At 38.3% G+C, this 27,350-nt stretch overlaps 1 protein-coding gene across 12 annotated transcripts in view; it reads left to right on the top strand.

Moving 5' to 3' along the window:
* Positions 1–25,181, top strand: part of PRLR (prolactin receptor) — a 169,007-nt gene extending 143,826 nt beyond the window's left edge. For 11 of the 12 annotated variants that reach the window (XM_066988294.1, XM_048051233.2, XM_048051228.2 and 8 more), the window contains 10 exons: positions 1,527–1,696; positions 4,795–4,964; positions 6,227–6,368; positions 7,870–8,002; positions 10,037–10,206; positions 11,508–11,677; positions 12,665–12,809; positions 13,653–13,752; positions 16,024–16,093; positions 16,730–25,181. In XM_066988294.1, the coding sequence (XP_066844395.1) occupies positions 1,527–1,696; positions 4,795–4,964; positions 6,227–6,368; positions 7,870–8,002; positions 10,037–10,206; positions 11,508–11,677; positions 12,665–12,809; positions 13,653–13,752; positions 16,024–16,093; positions 16,730–17,752 (2,293 nt within the window). In that variant the 3' untranslated portion in view covers positions 17,753–25,181. The remainder of the gene's footprint in view (positions 1–1,526; positions 1,697–4,794; positions 4,965–6,226; positions 6,369–7,869; positions 8,003–10,036; positions 10,207–11,507; positions 11,678–12,664; positions 12,810–13,652; positions 13,753–16,023; positions 16,094–16,729) is intronic. The other variant, XM_066988293.1, reaches the window with a different exon arrangement.
* Positions 25,182–27,350: the final 2,169 nt, after the last annotated feature.

Below are 27,350 nucleotides of genomic sequence, written 5' to 3'. Positions count from 1 at the left end.
CCCAAGGGAGGCTGGGCAGTGACAGTAAGGGCTGGTGGTTCCCTCAGGGCCCTGTCATGGAATTTTCCCTTAATATGCACAGCAAACCCACATCTGGAGAAAATCTGAGAGACTTTACTTCCCCTTCTGGATTCGTAGCCAGCCTGGTTGTTCACAAAATGGAGTAAAACCAGGTGTGGGTATTGCATCTCAAAACTTACTGTTTTGGTAAATCTGTGACTCCCTCATACTGTTACAAATAAAATGTGTATATGTTTATCTACTTTGCTTAACCTGTGCTTCTTTGTATAAATGCCCTTTCTTCCTGAAAAAAGAGGTCTAAGAACACGTCCAAGCAAGCATGGAGGCTCAGAGATTGAATATTTTTGAATAAATCCAGTGAGGTTCAGAATAGATAAGGTAAAGCCTCAGACTTCCCTGCTTAAATTAAACCAGCTCCAGATCATATGTATTAATTGATCAGGAAAGATGCAGCTTTTAATAAAGTTACCACAATCAACAATAATCTGAGAGAGATGATGCTCCCCTCATCTATAGTGAGCATATCTGTGGAGCTTTTATTTTATGAAAGTCCAGATGTTTCAGTCTTGATCAGAACAGAACTTTTTTTGAGCCTCTTAAGTCACACCAGTCACAGCCCAGAACTGCCCCACCTGGAGATGGTCATAGATGCTCGTCAGTTTTATTAGATCTGCTGAAAACCAGGCATTGCCAAGCACTCCAGATCTGAGACGTAGTTACCTTTCTTAGCTTACTGTCTCTCAGGTGTAGTCCCCTTACTTCCATCTTTGCTTTGTGAACCCAGACAAAACTACCTGAATACTGAAAGACCTTGTTATTAGTGATGTATCGAGCGTAACAGTGGGACTAAGACCTACCTTGGAGCCATCTCAACTAGTGCTTTGGGTTTGTACAGTTCTTCACACCTAGAAAAGGCTGAGTACCTCACCTAGTTCAGCTTTAATTGAGTACAAAACAATCCCTCTGCTAAAAAAAGCTGAAGACTCATATGAAGGTAATAGGTAAGAGACATGATGATCATCATGTTCAAAAGCAGATAAAAGAATACATTGCTGAAAGCAAAATAATCAATAAAACACTCCTTGGCCTTAGGGCCCATCAGGTTACTTTCCAGAGAATGGAAAGAAGGTATTTAGTAACTTTTCTTCTGTAGTCAAAGTGAATGTATTTAATTTGCTTTTTAACTTGCTTTCAAACATTTTTAAAATTGCCTCATGCTGTCTCTGGAAATTTCTCTTTCCATTCTTTTGTAAACATATTCCTGTGTATAAAAAAGCAGATAAAAGCTTTCATCCTGAATAACTGCAGTAAAAATAGCTTATGATTCAATGCAGCATTTATGGTAATAGCATTTGACGCTCACTGAACTGTTTCCCAGAGGGTGGGATTATATATATAGACTTAAACATTTTAAATTTCTTTGCTGAACCTAGGCCATTACTAGAAAATTATCTACTTTGATTCATTTTCTAAACTTCTGAACTTTTTAAATCATTTTATTTCAGTGAAGAAAAAATCTATGAATGTCCAGACTACAGAACGTCTGGTCCCAATTCCTGTTACTTCAATAAAAACCACACTAATCCATGGACAACGTATAATATCACTGTAACAGCAACAAATGAGATTGGAAGTAACAGCTCGGACCCTCAGTATGTGGATGTGACCTCAATAGGTAAAAAGGAAAGAATGAAATGGAAAAAAAAAATAGTTGGAGATGTATCTGTCTTTTAATTCCAGAACAAGTAGTCGTGAAAGTTTTCTTTCCTCATGATGTGAAGCTTGCTATGGAGAAGTGTTTATCTACAGATGATCTAAAATATGTGCCTGTAATTTATGTGGAAAATGCATTTTACTTACAAATTAAGTAACTGCATATTCTATTATCGTTTTAATCTTGGCTGAAAAATTGTCGCCAGTTTCTAGTAAACTCCAGTATGTCAATTAGTCTCAACTGAGTTTAGACAGTTTTGTAGGTTCCTAGCACAGCAGATTATAAAACTTTCAAATTAGGTCAAACTACCTGAAATGTTCCAGACTAAATTTTCCAAATATAAACATCTTTCTGGCTGCTGGCATTGCAATCTTGGGAGGGTGAAAATAATTGCCCAAGCACTCAACTTTTTTTTTGTTTTGTTTCCAAGTATTTCATGTTCTTAATTCCATTCTGTTTTCTGCGTACATACATTGTAGAATGTACTCAGTTTTTTACCTATGAAATATCTGACTTTTTCATTTTGCAAGAGTAACCTGATGAAATTATGATTTGTATTTCCTTAGCCTGACAAATTCAGAATGATGTCTAAGATCTGCTGATACTGTGGTAAATCAGTATCCACTTAAACATTATTAGGGAGGAAAAAAAAAAAAAAAAAGAAAAAAAAGGGTTATTTTACTATACTCTTGTAGAAGGGCATATTCATCTGAAATTAATATAATGAAATACAAAACAAATCACAGAAATAACATAATGGTTGAGGTTGGAAGGGGCCTCTGGAGGTCGTCTGGACCACCCTGCTCAAGGAGGTACATCTAGAGCGGGTTGTCCCTGACCACATCCAGGCAGATTTTGAACACCGCCAGGGAGGGAGAACACCACAACCTCTCTGAGTAATCTGTGCCAGTACTTCATCACCCGCACAGCACAGAAGTGCTTCCCAATGTTCAGACAAAACCTCCTGTGTTGAGATCCCCCCTGAGCTTCCTCTTCTAGAGGCTGAACAGTCACAGCTTCCTCAGCCTCTCCTCACAGGAGAGATGCTCCAGTCCCTTTGTCATCTTGGTGGCCCTCCATTGGACTCTTCCCAGTATGTCCATGTCTCTCTTGTACTGGGGTACCCAGAAGTAGATTCGGTACTTGAGGTGCAGCCACACCAGCGCTGAGTAGATCGTCTCTCTTGACCTCCTGGTGATGCTTTGCTTAATGTAGCCAAGAATACCACTAGTCTTTTTAGTGACAAGGGCACATTGCTGACTAATATGCAACTTGGTGTCCACCAGGACCCCTAGGTCCTTTTCTACCAACCTGCTCTAAAGCCGGGTGGCCCCCAGCACATACTGGTACCTGGGGCTGTTCCTTCCCAGGTGCAGGACTTGGTGCTTCTCCTTGTTAACTCCATGAGATTCTTGTCAGCCCACCTCTCCAGCCTGTTGAGGTCCCTCTGGATGGCTGCATGATCCTTTGGTGAGTCAGCCACTCCCCCAGTTTTGTGTCACCTGCAAGTTTACTGTGGGTGCATTCTACCCCATTGTCCAGATCGTTAATGAAGAAGTTAAACTGACCTGGACCCAATACTGACACCTAGGATACTCAACTTGCTACTAGACTTCAGCCTGACTTTGCACCATCGACCATTACCCTCTGGGCCCAGCTGTTCAGCCTATACTTCAACAGCTTCTCTGTGAGGATCTTATTGGCAACAGAGTCAAAGGCCTTACTGAAGTCCAGGAAGACAATACCCACTGCTCTCCCCTCATCCATCAGGCTGGTCATTTCATTATAGATATTTATCAGGTCAGTGAAGTGTGACTTTCCCTTGGTGAATCCGTGCTGACTACCTCACATGATTTTCTTCTCCTTCATGTGCCTGGAAATGGTTTCCAGAATTAGCTGTTCTATCATCTTCCCAGGGATCAAGCTGAGGCTGACCAGCCTGGAGTTCCCTGGGTCCTCCTTCTTGCCCTTCTTGGAGATAAGAGTGCTTGCTTTCCTCCAGTATTTGGGCACTTCTCTTGGTTGCCAGGATTGACCAAAGATTATAGAGAGTAGCTTCACAGTCATATCTGCTACCTCCCTCAGCACTTGTGGGTACATCCCATCAGGGCCATGGACTTAGAATGTCCAGTTTGCTCAGATGTACCCTGACAGGATCCTCTTCCACTAAGGATACCTCTTCCTTGCTCCAGGCTTTCAGCCTGCACCCAGGGACCTGGGATTCTTGAATGCTGGTCTTTTTGGCAAAGACTGAGGCAAAGAAGCATTCAGTACCTTAGGCTTTTCACTGTCCTGTGTAGCCAGGCCTCTGAGGGCCCACATTTTCTCTAGTCTTCCTTTTGTCACCGATTTATTGGTAGAAGCCCTTTTTGTTGTCTTTGACATCCCTGGCCAGATTCAATTCCGTTTGGGTTTTAGTTTTCCTAACTCCATCCCTGGATGCTCTGACAATCTCTGTTTTCCTCCCAGGTTACCCATCCTTGCTTACATTCGCTGTAGATCACCTAGACATGTCTTCCCATAAACTCACTGTCAGCTCCTCATCCATCCCCAGGCAAAGCTCCACACTCCAGCTGGTCATTGACATAGAGGGCAATTCCCCTTCCTCGTCTCCCCAGTCTGTCCTTCCTAGAGAGTCCGTATCTTTCCACTGCAACACTCCAGTCATGGCAGCCATATCACCATGTCTCTGTGATTTCAATGAGAACATAGCCATGTAACCACACATATGCGTCTAACTCATCTTCATTCCCCATACTGCATGCATTAGTGTACAGGCACTGAAGAGGGGCACCCCAACATGCTGTGTTCCTATAAAGTTTTGGGGGGATTTCTCCATAATGCTGTTTTGTAGGCATATCTTTGCTAACCTGCAAGCACCGGGGGTGACCCTGCTTCATCCCCATTTTGTGATCTTTTGTGATCCCTCCCTATCACGTCACCCTATGCCCTTTGTTCAGCAGCCTTGTTTGTCATTAATTCACAGGGCTACTGTTTAAAGGAGGTAGCCTTTCTGACAGAAAATTAAATCATTAATGACAAACTTTTCATTTATACAGTTCAGCCAGGTTCTCCTGTGAATCTCACTCTAGAAGCAAAAGCATCTGCTAGTATAACCTACCTTTGGGCAAAATGGTCTCCACCTCCATTAGCTGATGCCAGCTTTAATTCCCATGTGTATCACTATGAACTACGACTAAAACCTGAGGAAAAGGAAGAGTGGGAAGAGGTAAGGGAAAAAAACATTTGTTGTATAAATGCTTTTCAATAAGTTCTCTTGTCAGAATTTAATTGGTACTATAAAAATTTTAGTTTCTATAAGGATACAAAAATACTGTAACCAAATCTGTTTAAAAAAAGAGAAGTACTGTTACAGCTTACAGAGACAGTGAAAGTCATGGTATTTGTATAACTGTCCTTGATATGTCATATACTAAAAAGTAAGATAAATAGATCTATTTAGCCCTATTTAGTAGATAGATAGATCTATTTAGGAATATTTAATTGTACATTTTCATCAACGTGTCTGTTGCCATCACAGTAAGAGACTGCTCAGTTCTCATAGTTTAAGCCAAATCAAGATCAAAGCAGTTTAATGATTCATTAAAATATAATTGATGAGCAATCAGTTAACTATGCAGTCAAAAATCAGTGTCAGCAATACAACAGATAAATCATAATACCCACACTGCCTGGAGTGCAGCTACCCACAGCATCAGAGAGAGAGGCTGCGCTGCTCTGTCTGGCTCAGGCAGAGGTCATGGTACTAGCAGAGCAGCTTCTGATAGCGTCACAGCTGCTGTTTCCAGTCTCCCCTCACCAAATTTTCATGCTTCTTTAGTGCTGTTTTTCAAGCTGACTGTGTTTCAGATGTCCGTAATTCCCTAGTTACTGTTTAATTGGGCTGAGAGTTGTCATCCTCCTCAACATGATTAATTGGGGCAAACCTCCAATGTCTGAAAGCTTGGGGTGTTCTACTCACACTATTTACATTGAAATTCCCAATTGTTGTCATTTTGCTAGGAGTGGGCCACAGTACTCCCACAGCTGGGATACCAGGATAAAATATCATTCTTAAAGTTATATTCAGATGGCCTCAATGCTACCTAAATTGCTGATGCCTTACAGATGGAAAAAGCTATGTATCTTGAAAGACTTCTGAAGAGATGTTTAAAAGGCCTAAGGCACTTAATAGTAAGACCTAAAACTAACCACTAAGAGGCGTTAAACAGATTGTCTGAGTCAAACTACCTATAATGTTCCTTTCAATGTTGATCTGATGAAGTACTTATTAGAAAGTCTACAATTCTTGAGCATCAGAACCTCAATGTCACTGTTTTTCTGTTCATTCAGCCACTACCTTTACTACTTTGTAATTAACATCTTAAAAAATATCTGATTGAAATCCTTACCTTTCAAAAGTCAGTGACGCAAGCATACTTCTTGATGTCTTATTCGTTAAAATAGACCAATTCTATATTATTTTTCCAGACAATATCTGTTGGAATGCAGACACAATACAAAGTGAGTAGGTTAAATGCTGGGATGAGGTACATTGTTCAGGTCCGTTGCATGTTAGACCTTGGAGAATGGAGTGAATGGAGCTCTGAAAAACGCATTCAGATCCCCAGTGGTGAGTTGATGATTACTGTTCTGTTAATTGTGTTTACACTCTAGTCAGTTCAGTGTTGTGAAAGGTGCCTAAATGGCAGCCCTGAAAACCTGGTTCCTCACACAGATGCTTCATAGTGCTGGAGGAACAACTTAGCGCATCTTGCCATATTTTGTGTGTAATTATATATTCAGTCTTGCTGATCCACTTAGTACTTGGCCTCTGCCAAAACTGGCTATGACAAACAGACTGGGATTTACTAGGAAGTCACTTTGGATACAGATGTGCTTGCATAATGTTTGGTCTTGTCCTGCCATTTAAAATCATGTTGATTTCACCTAACTGAAGATACCAGGTAGCAGTACTTGTGTGAGAGTCACTCATTTGTTCGTTAGCAACGGGACTGAAATCATTGCCAGGAGCATAACAGAGCATAGCACTGCAGCTGCTATCACATGGGAGTAATTATCCGTGTTCTGTTGGGACATTAAATATGTATGACTTCATATCTTGTTGTCAGACACTTTAGCCAGGTTGTCTCAAATCTTCTTCTTCTGTCACTAGCTGCATTATTCATTATTTGACATGGAGATTGCTGAAGTACTGATAATAGAAAAATATTTTGTAAATGTCCCATTTTCAGATTTGCCTGAGGCAATTAGAAATTTGGAAAATCAATGGCCCCACTCTAAATAGTAGAAAATATATATTATTAATATAATGAGAACATGTTTTGCCACAAATACATAACTGCAAAGGTTTCAAGCACATCAGGGTTTTGACAACCATCGAAGTATTCAAAATTTAAGCATCTTCTTCAGCCCAATTCTAAATGCTTTGATTGAGTCTATAACAACCATCAGGAATACAGATAATTATAAATTGCTTAGCAGCAATTAGGCAAATAGAGTGAGTACTGGGCATAACATCACTGTAGGAGGAAATACAAGAACTACTTTGTATCTTTTGAGTCAGCTCAGCATGGGCACTTCAGAAGAGAATTACTGGCAGGGACATAAACACAGGGGTAAACATGTTCTTGTTCATTTTTTCTTTTCTTGTAAAAGCCAAAACAACTGGCAGCATTATTATTTTTTTTTTTCGAATAATCAACCAGATCTTAAAACACATTTCTGAAGAAAAAAAAATGTTTACGTAAATAACAGATCAAATAGCAGAATGTATTTTAAATAATTTTACAGAACCTGGTATGACAGCATTTGAGAACCTTTTGTCAGATTTGGGAAGCCAAAAAGAGCTACAAACAGCGAAGTAAAATGTAGTTCCTCAGTGTAGCTGCAGTGGAAAATGATTTTGAAGCCAGGTCAAAGTAAAAGGCTGCTACCCTAATCACTGAATGCCCTTTCTTTCCTGTGTAAATAATGAAGCAAAACATTTTCTTTCTTTGTAGAAAAAGAAAAAAAAATGTAGTTTCCCTGCTCCAATTGAATTTGTTTTATAAATTCAGAGTTGACCTGATGCGTTAAACTTACTAATTAGTTCGTTTATGTATCTCTTGCAGAAGAGTCACCTCCTGAAAAGCCTACGATAATAAAATGCCGTTCTCCAGAGAAGGAAACATTTACCTGTTGGTGGAAACCTGGTTCAGATGGAGGACGTCCTACCAACTACACTTTACTTTACAGCAAAGAAGGGTAATAAGTTGTATACAATTATTCAGTATTATATCAGAAAGACATAGAAAATCAGGCTTAATCGGTTTTGCATTTAGGAGAAGTGCTTTTCTATAGTTTACTGTAGGTTTTTGTGCAAGTGACATATTCTGGAATAGCACTAGTAACGACATATTTAAGGTTAAAAAAAGATCTTTTTGTAATGTTGGATTTTTTAAATTACTGTGAATTCTACTGGCATGGATAGATTGCCTTGATAGTTGCCATGGTGCTCCAACAGCATAACAGTGTTCACAATAAAAAGGCATGGTCCTGTAGCTCCTGTAGCTCCTTCGCACCATAGACAGAAGCTTTCCCAAATGACCAGAATTAGCCACTTGAGGGGTAACTAAAAGTTAAAGCATATTATTGAGGGCATTATTCAAATGCATTTTCAACAATGACAGGCATGGGGCATCAACCACCTCACTAGGAAGCCCATTCCAGTGGTTGACCACCCACATGGTAAAGAAATTGCTCCTAATGTCCAGCCTGAACCTCCCCTGGTGCAGCTTTCTGCTGTTCCCACACACCCTGTGATCGGTTCCCAGGGAGCAGAGACCGGCACCTCCCTCTCCTCTTCCCCTGCTCAGGAAGATGCAGACAGCAATGAGGTTGCCTCTGAGCCTCCTTTACTCCAAGTAGACAACCCAAGAGTCCTCAGCCTCTCCTCACAGGACATGCCTTCCAGCCCTTTCACCAGCTTTGGTGCTCTCCTCTGGATTCTTTCTTAAATGCTTATTTTTTTATTTTTTTTTTTTACATTGTGGACCTTAAAATCCTCTTTATATTGTGGAGCCCAGAACTCCACCTGATATTCAAGGTGAGACCACACCAGTGCTAAGTATGGTGGGAGGATCACCTCTTTTGGATGGCTGGCCATGCTGTGTTTAATGCACCCTAAAATGAAGTTTGCCCTCTTGGCTGCCAGGGCATGCTGCTGGCTCACACTGAGCCTGCTATGGACCAGCACCCCCAGATCCCGTTCTGCTGAGCTGCTCCCTAGCCATTCGTCTCCCAGCTTGTACCTGTGTCTGGCATTGCTCCATCTCCAGTCAGACGGCATTTTCCTTGGCTGAACTTCATGCCATTGATCTCCCAATGTTTCAATCTATGTAGATCCCTCTGCAAGGCCTCACATCCCTCCAGGTCATCAGCAGCACCTCCAAGTTTAGTATCACTGGCAAACTTGCTGTGAATGCATTCCACTTGGGTATCCAAACACTGATAAAAATGTGGAACAGGACTGGCCCTGGAATTGAGCCCTGGTGAACACCACTAGTGATCAGTCACCAGCCAGACATAGCCCATTCCCTGCAACCCTTTGAGCTCTGCTGTTGAGCCAGTCCATTAGCCAGCATAGCATCAACCTGTTCATCTCGCAGTTGGACAGTCTGTCCAGAAGGATGCCGTGAGAGACGGTACCAAAGGCCTTACTTTTGTCACACTGTGTCTCAGAGGATCCTGGAAACAAGTGCTACATATTCTTCATCAGCTTTGCCTTCTATACCTGCTCACTTTGGGAAGTTTGTGAATGGATTTGGAGGACATGTACAAGTTCAATTTTGGAACATTTGGTAAAAGACCAAATAGATTCTGAAAGCATATGATGTGGGCAAAAATTCATGTAAATGTGAAATGAACATTGAAAATACTCATTTTTAACAGATGGGTTAGAAGACTAGCAATTATGTCTACTGGTGCTCTGAAACATGTGGAGGCTAGGTAGTAGACAAGGGCATTCAGAAAAGATTTGTACTCTACTAGCCACTATGACATGTACCGCAGCCTAAACTCTCCAGGCTTCGTAGTCTTAATTTTGCAGGGGAAAAGCTTAATACAGTCTCTGGAATTGTTCAATTACTCTGTAGTCTGAAAGCAATATTCTGATTTTCTTCACACTGCCAGGCATAAAGATTTTGATCCAGCCCTAAACATGCTGGATCCAAATGCAACTACTAGTCATCAAAGTCAGGTGTTTCAGTCTGTGTAATCACTATGATTCTTTTATTTCAGAGAAGAACAAGTTTATGAATGTCCAGATTACAGAACTGCAGGCCCTAATTCCTGCTACTTTGATAAAAAACACACCTCTTTCTGGACCATATACAATATTACTGTCAGGGCAACTAATGAAATAGGAAGTAACAGCTCTGATCCTCATTATGTGGATGTGACTTACATAGGTAAGAGATAATAAGTGTTTTCTGTGGAAACAAATAATTCAAAATTATGGGTTTTGACACAAGAATTTTCATTGCAGCTCTTCTCATATATAGTAGTATATCCAAGTTAAAAATATGTGAGAGCAAATTAGATCTTATCTGGTATAATAATAAATCAATATTCATCCTTTTAGCATGTTATTTTTAAAGGAATCATAAAAATGCTGAAAGCTTTAAAACTGTATTCAGAAAATCATTTATTGACTTTACATATTTCCTTCAGTCAAGCCCTAAGAAACACCACCCAGCTAAAATCCTTTTCTACTCCACCACCAACTGAATTCAAATTGATCTTTTAACTAATAATACTTAAATTTGACTACCTATAAGTGTTTTTCTGAAATTTGCTTTTTTTCTCAGATCCAAGAGAAGTTGAATCAGTGCTTTTTATAGCAATGTACTGATACTCTCTTCTCTCAGACTTTTTACACAGAGTAACTGTGGAGAAGTATGTAGGTTATGTTCTAAGGGAAAGGAACATTATCACCAGTAATTACTTTGTTATCAAGGATGTGGCTGCTGGGAGCCTGGTATCTGGAAGAGGGCTCATGGAGAAAAGGCTTTACATTTTACCTCTATGCCCTGACTACTTACCTGGTGAAGCTTTGCATCAGACAGTGGTAAAAATCATGCACTATATGTGGGAGTTCTACCTTCGAACTGAGGTAGCTGCAAGCCTGAGTATGGCAGAAACCTACATTCCATTTTGTTTTATTTTTCTGTTATAGTCGTGTCTGTCTATAAACAACTATTTTGCTTTGCTGTTAAGTATTTCTATCTATGCATGTTGGGATTATGCTGCTGTGTTTTCTGAATGTTAAAGATTGAAGGGGGCAAGTTTTATCGGTTAAATCTGTTTGTACAGCATTTCTAATGATATATGCCAACTTTGATAAGTTTATGATTTACCACAACTTCTATAACATGGCATTAAAGATGTTAACTGGTTCTGTTAACTTTGAAACATAGCTGTGGGGAACAGCAACAATAAATAGTAATATAAGAAAAAAATATTTCAGGTAATAAGTGATTAAGGCAAATCTCAATATGAACTCCACGTATCTGATGTTCTCCAGTTTCTCCAAATTCATAAATCCTTGCTTAGTTTATCAGGAAACTCTTGATCCCTGTATTCCAGCACCAGTTCCAATATAATGATATAATGGAGATGGCAACTCACCACTCACAACATTTCATATCTCCTCGTAAGATGCAAAGAAAAATCATTCAGACTCTTACCGTCAGCTCTTTTATTTTAACAGTCCAGCCTGATCCTCCTGTGAATGTAACTCTAGAATTAAAAAAGCCAATGAATAGAAAACCATATCTGGTCTTGACATGGTCTCCACCCCCACTGGCTGATGTCAGATCTGGATGGCTTACCCTTGAATACGAGTTGCGACTAAAGCCTGAAGAAGGAGAGGAATGGGAGGTAAGAATGTCACAAATTTTTGCTAGATGATCAATTACTGTTTGTCAGTTAGGTCCCATGACTCACTGTAATGAAGCGGGCACACAATATTTAATCCTATTTCAAAAGCTGTGCTTGTGTGATATACAGATTCTTACTGACAAATTAGTATCTCAGATGCTGCTGTATGATAGCAGGTGATGAAGTACTTATTTTTAGTTGTGACCATTATATATTAACCGTATTGGCATTTTAGTGTAAATTGTTAGTTCTCAGTTAGTCAGGTTTCTTTTCTGATAATTTGTTCTCAACCACAAGCACTTCTTAGGTAACAGAAAGCTCAAAGCATTATGTAAAATCATTTAACTTTGCACAAATGACCACTAGGTAATAGTTGTCATGGTCACCTAGTAATTATTGTCTGTATCCAGGATGTGCAACTCAAACAACTGGGAGACAAATTAAAGACTCTAGCTATTAGTATATGGTTGCATTACCTCCTTGTCTGCTGTAATACTTCCCAGCAATCTCTGTATTGCCTTCTGCCTTCCCTTGCCACTGTACTTTCCAGCTCCCTGGCCATTGCATGATCCACTCTTTACCCTATACGGTTCTACCAGCTCAACATTCCTTCTTTCCTCTCAGCATTTTTCTTCCCCAGTCACTATTTCTTGCCTCATTCTTCTCTTCTCGCCATTGCAGTTCCCACCATTACTACAGTTCCTTCATACCTGCCATGTGCTCATGATGTGTCCTTGCAGTAGTTTAATTTGCACAGTATAGCAGGGCCAGATATCATTCCTACTGCACTGTTAGAAAGATGAATTTAGAAATAAAATAAATGTACTGTTACTTCAATGACTTGCATAACGATTATTAGGAAGCTATCCAGATAATTTCTGTATTCCCAACTTGGTTATCAAGACTAAACTAGCTATGATTTTCCTAGGGAAAAAAAAAAAAAGTCTTAATTATATATGGATTTTATGATTTTTAATTCATTTCCAGACTATTTTTGTTGGACAGCAAACACAATATAAAATGTTTAGTTTAAATCCAGGAAAGAAGTACATTGTACAGATTCACTGCAAACCAGACCACCATGGATCATGGAGTGAATGGAGCTCAGAAAAGTATATTCAGATCCCTAATGGTGAGTGGCCAGGCATCCTTTCAGTAATTGTTATTAAGTGCAAGTTTGTGTAATACTTCTGTTAGCTGTCAGTGGCGCTCGTGCAGATTGACATCCCATTGTTTCCCTAGGAAATGTAGCAACATCATTGCTAAGGTAACTGATTTCTCAGCTTTTCTGCACCTTACTGAGTTAGCTGTCTCATTTGTTACTTTTAGGAGTTAAGCAGGTGAATGAATTTCCTTACTTATTTAAACAACATCCTTTCTGTTTATTGCCTCATCTGTTCTCATGATGGTAGTTTTTAATTAGGAGAGTTCTGGTAACTGCATTAGAACTGCTATCAGAACAACAAAGGATCACTGCCTTCAGACAGTAACAACTCTTCATTACACATTATCTGGAATGAATTCAAAATAAACATCTCAATGTAAAAAGTGTCATGTTACAATAGAAATCCTCAAAAACATTTAGTCCGAGATCGTTTTACCCACCATTTAATTAATTATACGATATGTATTTGATAATGAAATAACTATGTTGGTATAAGTGGATTTGAACCCAGTTACTATAACGGACATTGACAAAAATTTCCTTCTTCATACATTTTTCTATATTTTTTCCAAGACAGTTTATTTCCTACACAGTGCTATTAATACAAAGTATATTAATTACCACATATTGCAATGAATATTGAGATCTGTCTATGCTAGTAGAGGCCTCCAGATTCAGTACTAAATTTGGCAGCTTAGAACAGTTTTTCAAATAAAAGTCATTTGAGACTTTTTCTTTTCTTTTCTTTTTTTTTCATTCTGATTGTATATATGCTAGGTGCATCCTTAAATAATTACATTTCTTTCATAGATTTCAGAGTAAAAGATATGATTGTGTGGATCATCGTGGGTGTCTTGTCATCTCTTATATGTTTAATCATGAGCTGGACAATGGTTTTAAAAGGGTACAGGTAAGTCACAAATTTCACAATCCTATGGAGTTAAAAATCTCAGCAAACTTTTCCAAAAATACGTTATTAACATTTGATTTAATCTCATATAGGTTTTGTGTTTTCTTATAAGAGTGTTATGTAGTATAAATTACAGGTATTTGATTTTAAATTCACAAATGGTAAACAGGTATTTCTGTTCTGAGAAAACAGACTAAAAATGAAAAACTAAATTCTTAATTGGTAAAGACATGTCTCTATTAGATCTGGACATCGTGGTTTGCCATTAAGTATTCAGCAAATATCATTTGGAGTATCCCTGCTGCTATTGAAGACGCATGTTTTGGGTTTGGCCTAATTTTCTAAATGAAACAAAGTTATGTTATGAAGTTATCTTTCTACATACTTGTCAGTCAATTCCCCAAATAATTTATAAAATCTTTGTCTGATTTCACTCAAAGGTAAAGGTGTTGCAAAGTTTATCTCTTCTGTAGAAGTATTGCAAAAAATAGTGGATGAGTAGAGGAAAGAGAGAAACTGCTGATGGAAAAGCAATCAGAAGTTATTCGTCATAAATCCTGTTTAGTACCAGTCAAATGACAGTCAAGTACGCACACAGAGGCCCATTAGTCCTCCAGGACTGCGCCCTACATCGCTGTGTTGTGGTCAGTGATGAAGTTACAGCGGTTTGAGAGAGCTGGAGTTTAAGGGACAAAGAATAATAAAAGGACGTTAGTAGTATTACATTTCCAGTTCAATAATTTTATGCTGTTCTATTTCTTATGAATATATCTAAGGATAATTTACAAACTATACCTGGCTTAGTAAACTACCTGGCTACAGAATGCAGGCAGGAAACAGATGTCCAACAGGGAGGCAACAGATAGGGGAGAAGTATTTAAAATTTCAGTAACTTTCTGAGGAAATGGGAGAACAAATACAGAGAGAAAACATAGAATTTAGAATAGCTTAGTTTCAAGGATCTTACAAAGACCATTGAGTCCAACTGCCTGACCACTTCAGGGCTAACTAAAAGTTAAAGCACATTATTGCAGGCATTGTCCAAATGCCTCTTCAACACTGACAGACATGGGGAATCAACCACCTCACTAGGAAGCCTGTTCCAGTGGTTGGCCACCCTCACAGTAAAGAAATTGCTCCTAATGTCCAGTCTGAACCTCCCCTGGTGCAGCTTTGTGCCATTCCCATACACCCTGTCATTGGTTCCCAGGGAGCAGAGACCAGCACCTCCCTCTCCTCTTCCCCTGCTCAGGAAGATGCAGAAAGCAATGAGGCCACCTCTGAGCCTCCTTTACTCCAAGTACACAAGCCAAGTGTCCTCAGCCTCTCCTCACAGGACATGCCTTCCAGCCATTTAACAGCTTTGGTGCCTTCCTCTGTCTTTTTGTTTTTTGTTTTTTTTTTATTGTGGACCTTAACATGCAGTGTTAATAAAGTGGGAGAATCACCTCTTTTGGATGGCTGGCCGTGCTGTGTTTAATGCACCCCAAAATGCCCAAAATGAAGTTTGCCCTCTTGGCTGCCAGGGCACGCTGCTGGTTCATGTTGAGCCTGCTGTGGACCAGCACCCCCAGATCCCGTTCTTGCCTGCTGCTGGGCTTTTAGAAGGTGGTTCTTGAACAGTGACCAGCTCTCATGGACCCTAAACCCTCTAGAGTTGATTCCCAAGGGACGCTGCTAGCTAGCTGCCTGAGAAGTTTAAAGTTTGCTCTCTCAGGTCCAGGTTGGGCAACTCCACTGACCTTTTTGCTCCCTACACCAAAAATGTTGAACTATTTCCACAAAATGTTCCACTATTTCATTATGGCCACTGTGACCAAGACAGCCACCTGCCATCACCTCTCCCTCAAGGCCTTCCCTACTCTCAAACAACAGATCCAGGAGAGCACCCTTCCTGGTAGGCTCACTTGGTGCATGTGACAGAAAGTTATCTTCAGCATGCTGTAGGAATTTCCCAGGCTTGCTTGTCCTGTCAGTATGATATTCCCAGTGTGTGCCTGGGAAGTTTAAGTCTCTCAGATGAAATGGAGACTTCAACTTTTCTTCAGTCATCTTCTTCCTTTACTTGTCTTCCTAGGGCCCAGAAACCTTTTTTGATAGCACTCAGACTTCCTGTTGCTACACCACTGGTACCCACATGAAAGAGTGGGAGGGGGTAAGAGAGGGCCCATATTTATATCTTTTGTATTTGTTCTGTTGTTTTTTGTCCATTTGTTTGTTTGCTTTGCTTTTTGTTTGTTTTGTTAATTTTTGTTTGTTTGTTTGTTTTAGAATGATAGCCTTTATCCTACCACCAGTTCCGGGACCGAAAATAAAAGGCATTGATACACATCTGTTAGAGGTGAGTACTGCTGATGACAGCAGAAGAATTTGCCATTACTTACTTTTTAAAATTCAGTACTAGCAAAAACAACTACCATAATTAAGTATAAAACAGATTTAGTTAATGTAATCGATGTTAAAAATAAGCAAAGCTTTCAGGTTGATCATGTGGAAGGTATGTATGAGACATAGTTTTGCCTGGCATTAATAGGAGGGCATTTATCTACAGGGTTTGTAACTTCAGTTGCTACCTGGGACACAGTAAGAGCTTAATGCCTATGTGATCTAAGTTGTTCTTAGATAAGTCACTCTCCACAGTCTCTTGCCATGTTGAGGAGACAAGGGCATGGCTGTTCTGTCAATTCTCCTCCATTACCTTCTTGCCAAACCCTTGAGACCCTTATCTGCTAGAAGCTTCGTAGTCCTCCCATTCTAGAAACATGAACTCTGGGATCTCTCCACTGACAGAACTCAGGGAAAGTTCTTCTGTTCTTTTGCTATTTTCTGCAGTAGTAGAAAATCAGGTTACATCTAGTGTAGTAGCTATTATAGTATTTGCCTATTAAATATATAGACTGTTCACAATTGTTCTAGTTATATAAGCCCTAATGTTAACAGTGGAAAAATATCAATATCTTATTTATTATGTCCTCAGACAGGGAAATCTGAAGAATTATTGAGTGCTCTTGGTTGCCATGGTTTCCCTCCAACATCAGACTGTGAGGAGCTACTGATAGAATACCTAGAGGTAGAGGACAGCGAGGATCAGCAACTCATGCCAAGTCACAACAATGGTAATCCCAGTAAAAAAGCAAAAACAACACCCAAGGAAACAGACAGCGACTCAGGACGAGGGAGCTGCGATAGCCCTTCTCTGCTTTCTGAGAAGTGCAGGGAGTCCCGTGCCCTTCCATCAACACTTCAAACACAAGATGTAAGAGATGTTCAAGAAAATAAAGCTGTGAAAAGGAGCCGGGAAACTCAGTGCGTAGCCTTAGAACGGAAAACACTCCTTTCTAACAGTGAGAGCACAAAATCATCCACGTGGCCTGCTGCTCAATTACCTGATAATCAGCCTCCTATATTTGCCTACCACAGCATTGTAGATGCATGTAAAATAACACTGATCACCACAAATGTGAACATTGCCCCAGTTTTGGTGGAAAATGAAGAAAAGCATCAGTCACGATATTCTATTACTGAAACCGTCCCTGGAGATATGGAAGAACATGGAGAGATGGAGAATTTGCATTCCAAAACTGAGCAAACGGCAGTGCAGGTCAAACAAAACAGACCTAATGTAAAGTCACCTTTTTTGGATGCTACACTAATGGATTACGTAGAAGTCCACAAAGTCAAGCAGGATGAGCCAGCAGTATTACTGAAACATAAAGAAAATAGAGGAAAGACTGAAAATTACACTATTCCAGGAACCAGCAAAGAATATACAAAGGTCTCAACAGTTGTGGACCATAATATTCTAGTATTAATGCCAGATTCACGAGTCCAGCACACACCTATGTCTCAAGAACCTGCAAAGGAAACATCTCAGAACCTTCAGCAAGGTCAAGCTGAGAAAAATACGAGCTACTGTCTGACAGCTCCAAGTGACTGCAAAAGAGAGACAAGTGGATCGGAGTATATGGACCCATCCTCCTTTATGCCCTCTTTTAAATAACTAAAAGTTTGTTCACTCTTCATCAGGTAATGCTACAGAATAAGTCAAATACAATCAGTATAATAATGCAGTGGTTTAAGATTATGCTACTACGTTACGATTGTAGCTTACACCATTTTCTAGCTGACAAGTCTGTGATTTGCATATCGATTTTGTTAATAGTTATGTACAGTAAAATAAAACCACACAGCAAATAGTTCCCTAAAAACAAACAAACCAAAAAAAAAACCTAGGCTCCTATGTGTATTATACAGAGAATTATAAACTGTGGGTTGATACAACAATTATAGAAGTAAACCCTGGATCATTAACACATTTCTCAGAGAGGGAAATGAGGAAATGGATACTACATGCCATGAAAAATACATTGCAAACTAATTCTTCAGTTCTGCAGATCTTCTGTTATTTGATTCAACCTAAGGGAATATTGCAGTTTCAACAAAGACTAAGAATGTTACGAGTCAGTACACCACAATTGTCTGAGCAGTTTCTAAATTGGATAAATCATTACACAATGACATTCTGATCTACAACGTATTTTTTTCTGAGTGTATTCTGACAGTAGATTAAGATTTCTCTATACTTTTTCTCAACCCTTCAGAAAAATGAAGCTCTTATATATGGAAAAAACATATAAAAGAGAATATATTCAACTAATTACAGTAAAAAAAAATCCTCTAAATATATTTTGCTTTGTTTCAATGTGACAGAAAACTTTGCATCCCGTTCATAGCCTATTCCAGTCAAACCAAACATGAAAAACATAGCAGGACACTATTTGATATACTGCCTTACTGTACATAATATACAATTCTACTTTAGTACAGTCCCATACATTTAACAATGTATTTTTAAAGGCTATTTTTCTATTACCAAAAAAAAGCAAAATAAAATATTTTTTAACTTCCCAATGTTATTTAGCTATTTAGCAACTTTTCTGTTTCCTTCTGCTGAAACAGAGGTAACAAGTAAAGCTGCCATTTCTATACAAAGCATAAAATTAAACTTTATACTAAGTAAAAATATGAAGTAATTTTTAAACTATATTTCTAATATATTACAAATGTATTACTATTTGAATTGTAAATTATTTATTTCTGATGTTTTTTACCAGCTGTTATTATAAAATTAAAATAGAATCTAGGTTTTGAGAGCAAGCTTCTTTCCCACTTAATTCGTACTCTCATGCCACTCATGAATGGAATGATGGTCGCCTGCATCCTTAGCCATTGTGTACACTTTTCTCTTAGCCTGGAAAGAAAGTTTGAAATTTTTCAGATATTTCATAATGAACTTATCAAAATTAGTTTTGGAATCCAGCCTCAACAGTCAGGGATACGCGGCATAAAGTCAGAGTCAGTGCTCTGCTGAAGTAGCAACAGGAGTGAGAAAAGGAGTCCATGTAGTTGGAAAGCAACTGTGGAAAGAGTCAGGGTTCCTCTTACCACATGTAACTGAAGGCAAAATCAAAATGATAATGGAATGGCTGCGTACTTATGGCCCTTCCTTCCTGAAGCAAAAGTTTAATTTACTCCATCAAAGTATGAACAAGTAAGTCATGGCTAATTAAAGCTGGGCCAAGCATTTAGCCAACACCACTAGCTTCAGTGGGAATTGGAAGCATAAGGTAAGGGAAATTGTACTGTACATGTGATGGAAAGGTCTTGTCCTTCCTGAACAGTGTCATATTTCTCAGCTTTTTCTGATTTTATGCACTGAGCCAGCCTTCCTGCAGTATCAGGTAACCTGCTGCAGAGCCAGCCAAAACAGAGCCTCTGATTTTGATCCCCAAAAAAACACATCTGATTTGGCAAATCAAATTCTTATATAATACTTCCATGCAATGGAACTGCTCGAGTACAGATCGGTCAAGCTGTCCAGCCCTTTCACTGGCTAGACTTTAGAATTTAACTATCTGTGTGTATATAAACATGTATGGTAGTGGATACTGTAACATTTACTTTAGGCATCAAATTTGAAGTCTGTGACCTCTATACCTGCAATTTACTTCCCCTTTCTAGAGGCTGATTGGAGCAGTCTGGATGATCTGCTGAATGCACAGAGAGGGATCTTAGATTCTTAATTCAGCCACTCAGTTTATTGCTTGAAGACATGAAGTGGCTACGTCAGAGAGCAGCCAAGCATAAAATTTTGTTTAATTACAGGTAACAGGACAATTTTACTGTAGCATTTGTGGTATATCTTACAGATTTTCTAGATACTAAAAGTACTGCAAAGAAACTATTAAGTTATCAGTCAAAACTGGAATGTTTTACAGGACAGCAATCTGTGTCCATGTGTGTAAGCTGATAGTATACTGTCTGACAATGCTTAATTCTTCTGACTGAATGCTTCATTTTTCTGACTGAATTTGACAAGGCCAATCTGAATCAGACACGTTCTCTTTCTTTACACAGATGGTCATATCTGAGCCAAGCAGTTGTTTTCTACTCCCAACAGCATGCATAAGGACATGCTGCTGCAGGCCTTTAGCATCCCTCTGGTGTTGTATAGAGGCTATAGAATCTTATCAAGCTACATCCTAAAGATTTTCTTTATGTAGTGGATTACTTAGGGTAACTTACAGGTAGCTACAGAGATGCTACAAACCAAAGCAAGGGTTGGATAATGTGTCAGCAGCAGACTGTTGCTGTCACAGTTTATTTTGGACCAGAGGCAGACAGACACAACTTTGAGCAGATTTTAAGTGTATTATTGATCCCGCCTAAATGGAAGTATCTATATATGTACCTGGTTGCTAAGTTTTTATTGTAGATCATGGAGTCTAGAGCATGATTCTCCTGGCAGAATACAAGTGTCTGCTTTAGGAAGAGAGAACTCATACTCTAAACTCCATTGACTGTTACTAAGTTTGTCTATCCTAGCTTGCTCTAATAGAGAAGTATGACTCTCTAGACCAAAAATGAGAATTTAAATAATGTTTATACAAATATTTCCTATGCTGACATTGCTTAAATGGAAAAATATGGGCTGTATTAATATTATGGGTTATGTCCAATTCTGTGGCAGCTGGTAGGCCCCATTAACATCAGTAACTTTAACACCTTGAGTTCATAAAACCCAAAAGATCAGCTTTTCAGAGGACCTTTAGTTTATATGCACATGCAAACTGCAAGTTACCAGAAAGAAAGAAAGAAAAAAAATCAGTATTATTGCATGAAAAAACAGGATTGCAAGATATCAAAAAGAAGGCCCCTCCAGTAATCCACAAATTCTCCCTCGGAAAGAGAACTGAGTGAAAGCATTTCTGTATGCCTAGCCATAAACTGGTACTGAAACTGCAAAGTATCTGCAGGCATAAATTACATTATGAGGCATAGATTCTTTCCCAACTTTGCCAATGAAAGTCTCATGATGCCAAATCATCATGGCTTTCCGTGAAAACAGAAATTCAGCCCGAGTAGAAAAGGTGTATTTGTTGGTTGCTCAGATGTAGCTAAGCTTTTTGAGGGATTTGCTAGCTAAATAGAACTTTAAAACATTTTTCATAAATGTATTTCATCCTTTAAGCTGAACAAATGTGCAGTTTGATTATTTTCCCTTTGGACGCACTTTTATTTTCCAAAACACCCTGTTACTTCCCAGGTGGGAGTGACACCTTCTGAAAGTGGCCTTTAACATCCAAACTGTACTTTTGCACATCAAAAGAGAATAAACTAGTGTCCTGTAAAATCAGGATAACCATCAGCTAAGTTTGAGGGCCTTTGGATGTTCAAATATTTCATTGTCTTGTTTGCAACTTTAGTTTTTATTACAGCTCTTAGCTTTTAAGTAGAAAATAGATGAGATTTTGTAGCAGTTGTACTTAGTGGATTCTTGTAAAGTTATGATACATCAGTGGGGATAACAGGCACATGACACCTCTTTTGATATACAGTGATGAAGTATGTAACATAATTTACCCCAGGAACAGGGATTGTCCCTCTAGGTCTCATACCGTTAGTTAAACTTCTCACATGGATTTATGTTTCAATGATGCTTTCAAAGTTAGATCTATATACATGTCTCTTAAAGTGTGAACTACCTATTAGTAACATAAAAGCCCTAAAAGGCTCTTCAGAAGTAATTCATTTTATAAATTCATAAAATTTAATATATATATTTCAACTAAATACCTTTCCTTTGGACTCAGAATAATTTTATTTATAGTTTTTCTTCAGTATTGAGAAATATAACTCATTATTTTAAATTTTCTAATTAAACATTTTCCTTTAGCAAAGACATATTTAATGTATATTTTTAGTATTTCAATATAATGTTCCTGACTCTTAAAGAAATATGATTTATTCAAGTGGGGCATGTGCTGCCAAAACTTATTTTCACATAAAATGCAGGTTTGAAGAATGGTCTTGATGATACTATGTAACTACAGAGGATTATTTAATAAAAATGCAGTAAACAGACCTTATAGAATACTCATAAGAGGATGTATGTGTTTATGGAACAAACTGAAACACAAATATGTAGTGATAACTGGTTTATGTTAAAGCAGTGAACTCTGTGGTATATCTGTTTATGTGTATATGTTTAGATAGCTGGAAAATCTATAGTTGCTTTATATGTCATTTAAGTATCTAAAGTCTAGTAACAGTAGATGTTAAAAATGAGTAAGAACCATTTTATTTGTGATCTCTGGAGCACTGTATATGTGCAGCTCACATCATTAAGCCTGTAAATGTGTTTGATAATTTCTCATTAACCGTAAACAATTTGAAAGTGTTGTGCAAGGAAACCAAAGTCATCTAAGCCAGTTAATGAATATTAGACATCTTCTACAAAGCCATAAAGAGAAATGAAATGAAAGCGTCATGAGATCAGGCACCATGTTTTTAAAGAATCACTACCTCAGATGTTGTTTATTTTTGCTCCCTTTAAAAAGGCAGACAAAAGCATTTTACTTTGTGTGTCAAATTGCAGATTCTTTTCTAAAAACGTATTTGTAACGTTCAAGTTGTTTCTCTTAACTAACAGCTTGTTATGGAATCATCACTTGTGTTGCTTTAGTAGTACTAGGATGGGATATTAGACATTTGTAGCCAAATATGTTTTTATGTGAAAAAATAACAAAGAAGTTTCCATCTTTTCGGGAAAGCCATACTGACCAGCTTGGCAGTTGCTATTTTCCTAAAGCATCAGTCCCTTTTCTGCTTTTTGCTACTGCCTGTGTGCCCAGCTTGCTAGGACTGAATGAGCTGAGTTCTCAGAGGTGATCTGATCTTGGATCTCACCAATGGGAACTAAGCATTTATCAGTACTTACTACATAGAAAGACCTGTTTTCAGTTGCTTCTGAGAAGTTAATCTTCAAACTCTGTTCCTAAATGAGTGAAAATGGAGACTGCCCCTACTCTCAGCTATCTCAAACCCTCATACCATGTCACTGACTTCCTTCAGACTCTAGTGCCTATGGTGCAGATGGACAGACTGAATTACACTGAGCTGGAACAATCTTTTGTCTCTGCCTTGAAAATCCTTTTGAAATAAATAAGAGATTTTTTTCATCTTTCCAGTGGATGTCAAGCAAGAGATTAAAGATAAGCAGAATATAGAAATACATCATGTATTGGGACAGAAAGGGAAATTAGTAATGGGAGGAAGGACATGGCTGCTGCATGTGGCAGAATGGAAGAGGAGCACAGTCACAGTGAACCCTGCAGGAAGGTGCACAGGTAGTTGAGAAATCAGAGTGGGCAAACATGCATATTGACCGTGGTTGAGAAGAGAGGGAGGGAGAACAGAAAATGAAAGCAGAAGAATCAAATGTAAGAGTAGATAGGAAAAAATCAGAAATGGTAGAGTAATAAATGAGTTTTTAAGAAAAAAAAATATATATATATATTTTTATATCAAAAGTGGGAATACGTACCGTTGCTTGAGATAGTCCACAAAAACTGTAATGCCTTATTAAGCACTAATCAGTCATCAAGATGCTGAAATTGGCTACTACAGATCAGCTGTTAGATAAAAGCTGAAAAAGACATACACAAGAGCGGGTCATTCCATTTATATTAATTACAGGATTTTCTTACAAGTATCTGATATTGGTCCCTGGCAAACAATGCTTGAGCAGCTAGACCCCTCATCTAATCTGCTGTTACATTTCCTACATTCCTAAGGAAAAAAATCAACAAAAATACCACATGTACCACATGGTTTTTAAAAGCTACATTCAATTTTTCAGACAGATTTATGATTTATTTTTTTTTAATCCATTTACACTGTGTCACACATACATCTGTCATTCTTAATCATTCTTCTGTTTTCTATTTACTAAAGGCAATGCAATGACCTAGAAGCCCCAAGAGACAAAACATTTTGTGGGTACTAATAAATGGTCTCTTGACATTTCTGGGCATTGTATAGTTTACACCTGTGACAATATTAACATATATGACAATACATGACAATATACCAGTTGACATTTTCCTTAATCACAAAGTCCATATCTTGGTGATAAATTCTAGAATTACCAAGACAGACTTAAAATACATTTCTCCAATTTAAGCTAAGTTTTTAAGAGAAACTACTACATCTGTCAAAAGTAATTCAAGAAATAACTGAATTATTTGTGTCGCGTCTTGCAGTGCTGATAGGCTTTTAGCTGGATTTATACTCGAGACATCAGTACACTGAGAAGTTAGAAATAAGGAAGTCTTTTTCATATCTTCCTGTTTTATTTTCAGAAGGGTTAACATTCTGTTCTGTTCTGTGATGGTGCTGGTCTTGGACTTTCTCTTTATTTGACAACTTTATTTTTGGACAACGCTGCTTCTATTTTAGAGAGCTGCTGACTACCTTCACCTCATTTTGACATCAATAAAAATGTATACAGATTTTACTTCATTTCCTACAAAGATTGTAATGGTCAGTTTTATAGATAAAGCACTAAGTAGAATTTTTAGAGAATGCTGGAAATCTTTGTAGATATCAGTGGCAGAAAATATCCCTTGAGTAGGACAGAAAACTATACATGTCTAGGAATATGCAGATTTTTCTATAGAATACAGGTGGAAGTATAATGATGTCAAACCACATATTTTAATATTCATAATGCTATAAAATACTCTGAATTCTCATCCCAATGTCCTTCATTCCAAAAGGAAGAGGAAACTACTGCTCAGATATACTGAGAAGGGACCTCCTGGGCTGCTATACTGTTGCTCATTTTTCATCTCAGAAAGTAATTTTTTATTCTGACATCAAATACCATTCTTCATCTGGAATAACACAACCATCAGTTTCATACATGCTATATTCATTTATATTGCTCATAGATACTCAGCAACATGTGGGTTTCTCAAATCTTTATATTGTGCTCCACATATTTTTTTTAGTCTGTGTAAAACAGAAATACTGGGGATGCTGCTCTGAAAAAGTACTACCAAGGGAAAAAAAAAAAAAAAAAAGAAGTCAAAAGACACTAATAATTTGTATCTGTTCAAATTTCTGGCAGGGCTGTTAAATGCAGGAGAGTCTCTAGAACTTCCTTGCCTTTGATAGTGCCAGCAGATCTCTCAAAGAAACTTATTTATAATTTGAATTGCATGTTCTGAATAGTATGCACAATAAACAAGATAATTCCCAACCAAGAAAGAGACCATCCAATATTTAAAGCAATTTTTTTTTCCATTTGCATAAACCAATTCATTGCTAGCCTTGCAATAAAAGCTAGGCATTTCCATTACATTTTCAGAATTTGTATGCAATCTGGAACATCCAAGTTATTGTAGTGTCATTAGTTTAGCAACAGAACAACTTGAAGCACAATTATTCTATGAACCAGATCCAAATATTTTGTAAATTTCTAAAATTTAAGAAATTATAGAAAGTAGATTTCATATGCAGTATGTACATTGGTTGGAGCGTACTGGTACAAAAATAGTTGCTCAGGAATTCTTCATTGTTTCTAAGTGTATTTGAAGGAAAATGCTTTAAAAGTATGTATTTTTTAAGTTCTTAATATTGAAACTGTTGGCTTTAATAAAATCTGTTAGCAATTTCACTTGTAAGATCAATATTGTTACTGAAGTCTGTAGCTTTCTGGTGGACTTTTCTATATTTTGTCATTGTAAAATCTCTCTGCAATGATGTTCACATTTCAATTTAATAAAAGTTCTTGAATAATATTCTCAAAATCTTCTAGCTTTCCTCATAAAATTGAGCAATTCCATTATATCTAATAACAAAAAAGAAAAGTCAGACATCCAGCACAGTTTGTGGGATGGGCTCCCTCTGTTCTCCAAGTGGAAAGCCCACTGATAAATGTTTTAACCCACTTTGTGTGCACTGGACAGTTGATTCAGCATGCAGGAAGCTCCATACTGCATGTAGTGAAAATGCAATATACAGCCATCCATGCATACAACCTTGGGTATAAGAGAAACTCCTGTGTGAAGAAGGACTTCTGACTTCTTGGAGAAGCTGTTTAGAAAGGTTGGTTTACTCATGCTTATTTTCACTCCTAGAACATATTTTTTGGACACAAGGCAGAACTGGAGAAAAGTATGAGGGTTATTACCACCTAGAATCATAGAATCACAGAATATCCCGAGGTGGAAGGGACCCATAAGGATCATCAAGTCCAGCTCCTGGCATCACACAGGTCTGCCCAAAAGTTTAGACCATGTGACTAAGTGCACAGTCCAATCTCTTCTTAAATTCAGACAGGCTTGGTGCAGTGACTACTTCCCTGGGGAGCCTGTTCCAGTGTGCAACCACCCTCTCTGTGAAGAACCTCTTCCTGATGTCCAGCCTAAACTTCCCCCGCCTCAGCTTAACACCGTTCCCGTGGGTCCTGTCACTGGTGATAATGGAGAATAGGTCAGCTGCCTCTCCACTCCTCCTCACGAGGAAGTTGTAGACTGCGATGAGGTCTCCCCTCAGCCTCCTCTTCTCCAGGCTGAACAGGCCCAGTGACCTCAGCCGCTCCTCATATGTCTTCCCCTCTAGGCCCTTCAATCAGTCTTCTAGGTTTCATAGAAATCACAGTATTAACACAGATGGCTCCTTCACAAGGTCACAACTCTCAGACTCTCGTTACTTTATCTTTTTTTCTTTCTTCCTTTGTTCGTTCCTTCGTTCCTTTCTTTCTTTCTTTCTTTCTTTCTTTCTTTCTTTCTTTCTTTCTTTCTTTCTTTCTTTCTTTCTCACTTTCTCGCTTTCTCGCTTTCTCGCTTTCTTTCTTTTCTTTCTATAAGAAAATAATCATTATCACTGAAATTCAGGCATTGCAAGTTTTTGAATGTAAAGTTTGATTGAAGAAGTCTGAGTATTTTAGAATCTTACCCTTCTTATCTTCTCTCAGAAGATTCACCATCCTTGCTGGTTGTGATGGTAGTCTTTAAGGAAGAAGGAAAAAAAGAAGAAAAAAAAAAGAAAGAAAAAAAAAGGGGGGGGGGGGGAAGGAAGGATCTTAGAATCATTAAGGTTAGGAAATACCTCCCCAAGATCATCTGGTCCAACCACCCCCCTACCACCACTATCATTCACTAAACCACATCCCTAAGCACCATGTCCAACTTATTCTTAAATATCCCAGGGACGGTGACTCCACCACCTCCCTAAGCAACCTGTTCCAA

This window comes from Anser cygnoides, chromosome Z (genome assembly GCF_040182565.1).
Source record: "Anser cygnoides isolate HZ-2024a breed goose chromosome Z, Taihu_goose_T2T_genome, whole genome shotgun sequence".
NCBI classification, from domain to species: Eukaryota; Metazoa; Chordata; class Aves; order Anseriformes; family Anatidae; genus Anser; species Anser cygnoides.
Note: the sequence above shows the minus strand (reverse complement) of the source record. Positions and strands in the feature narration are given on the sequence as shown.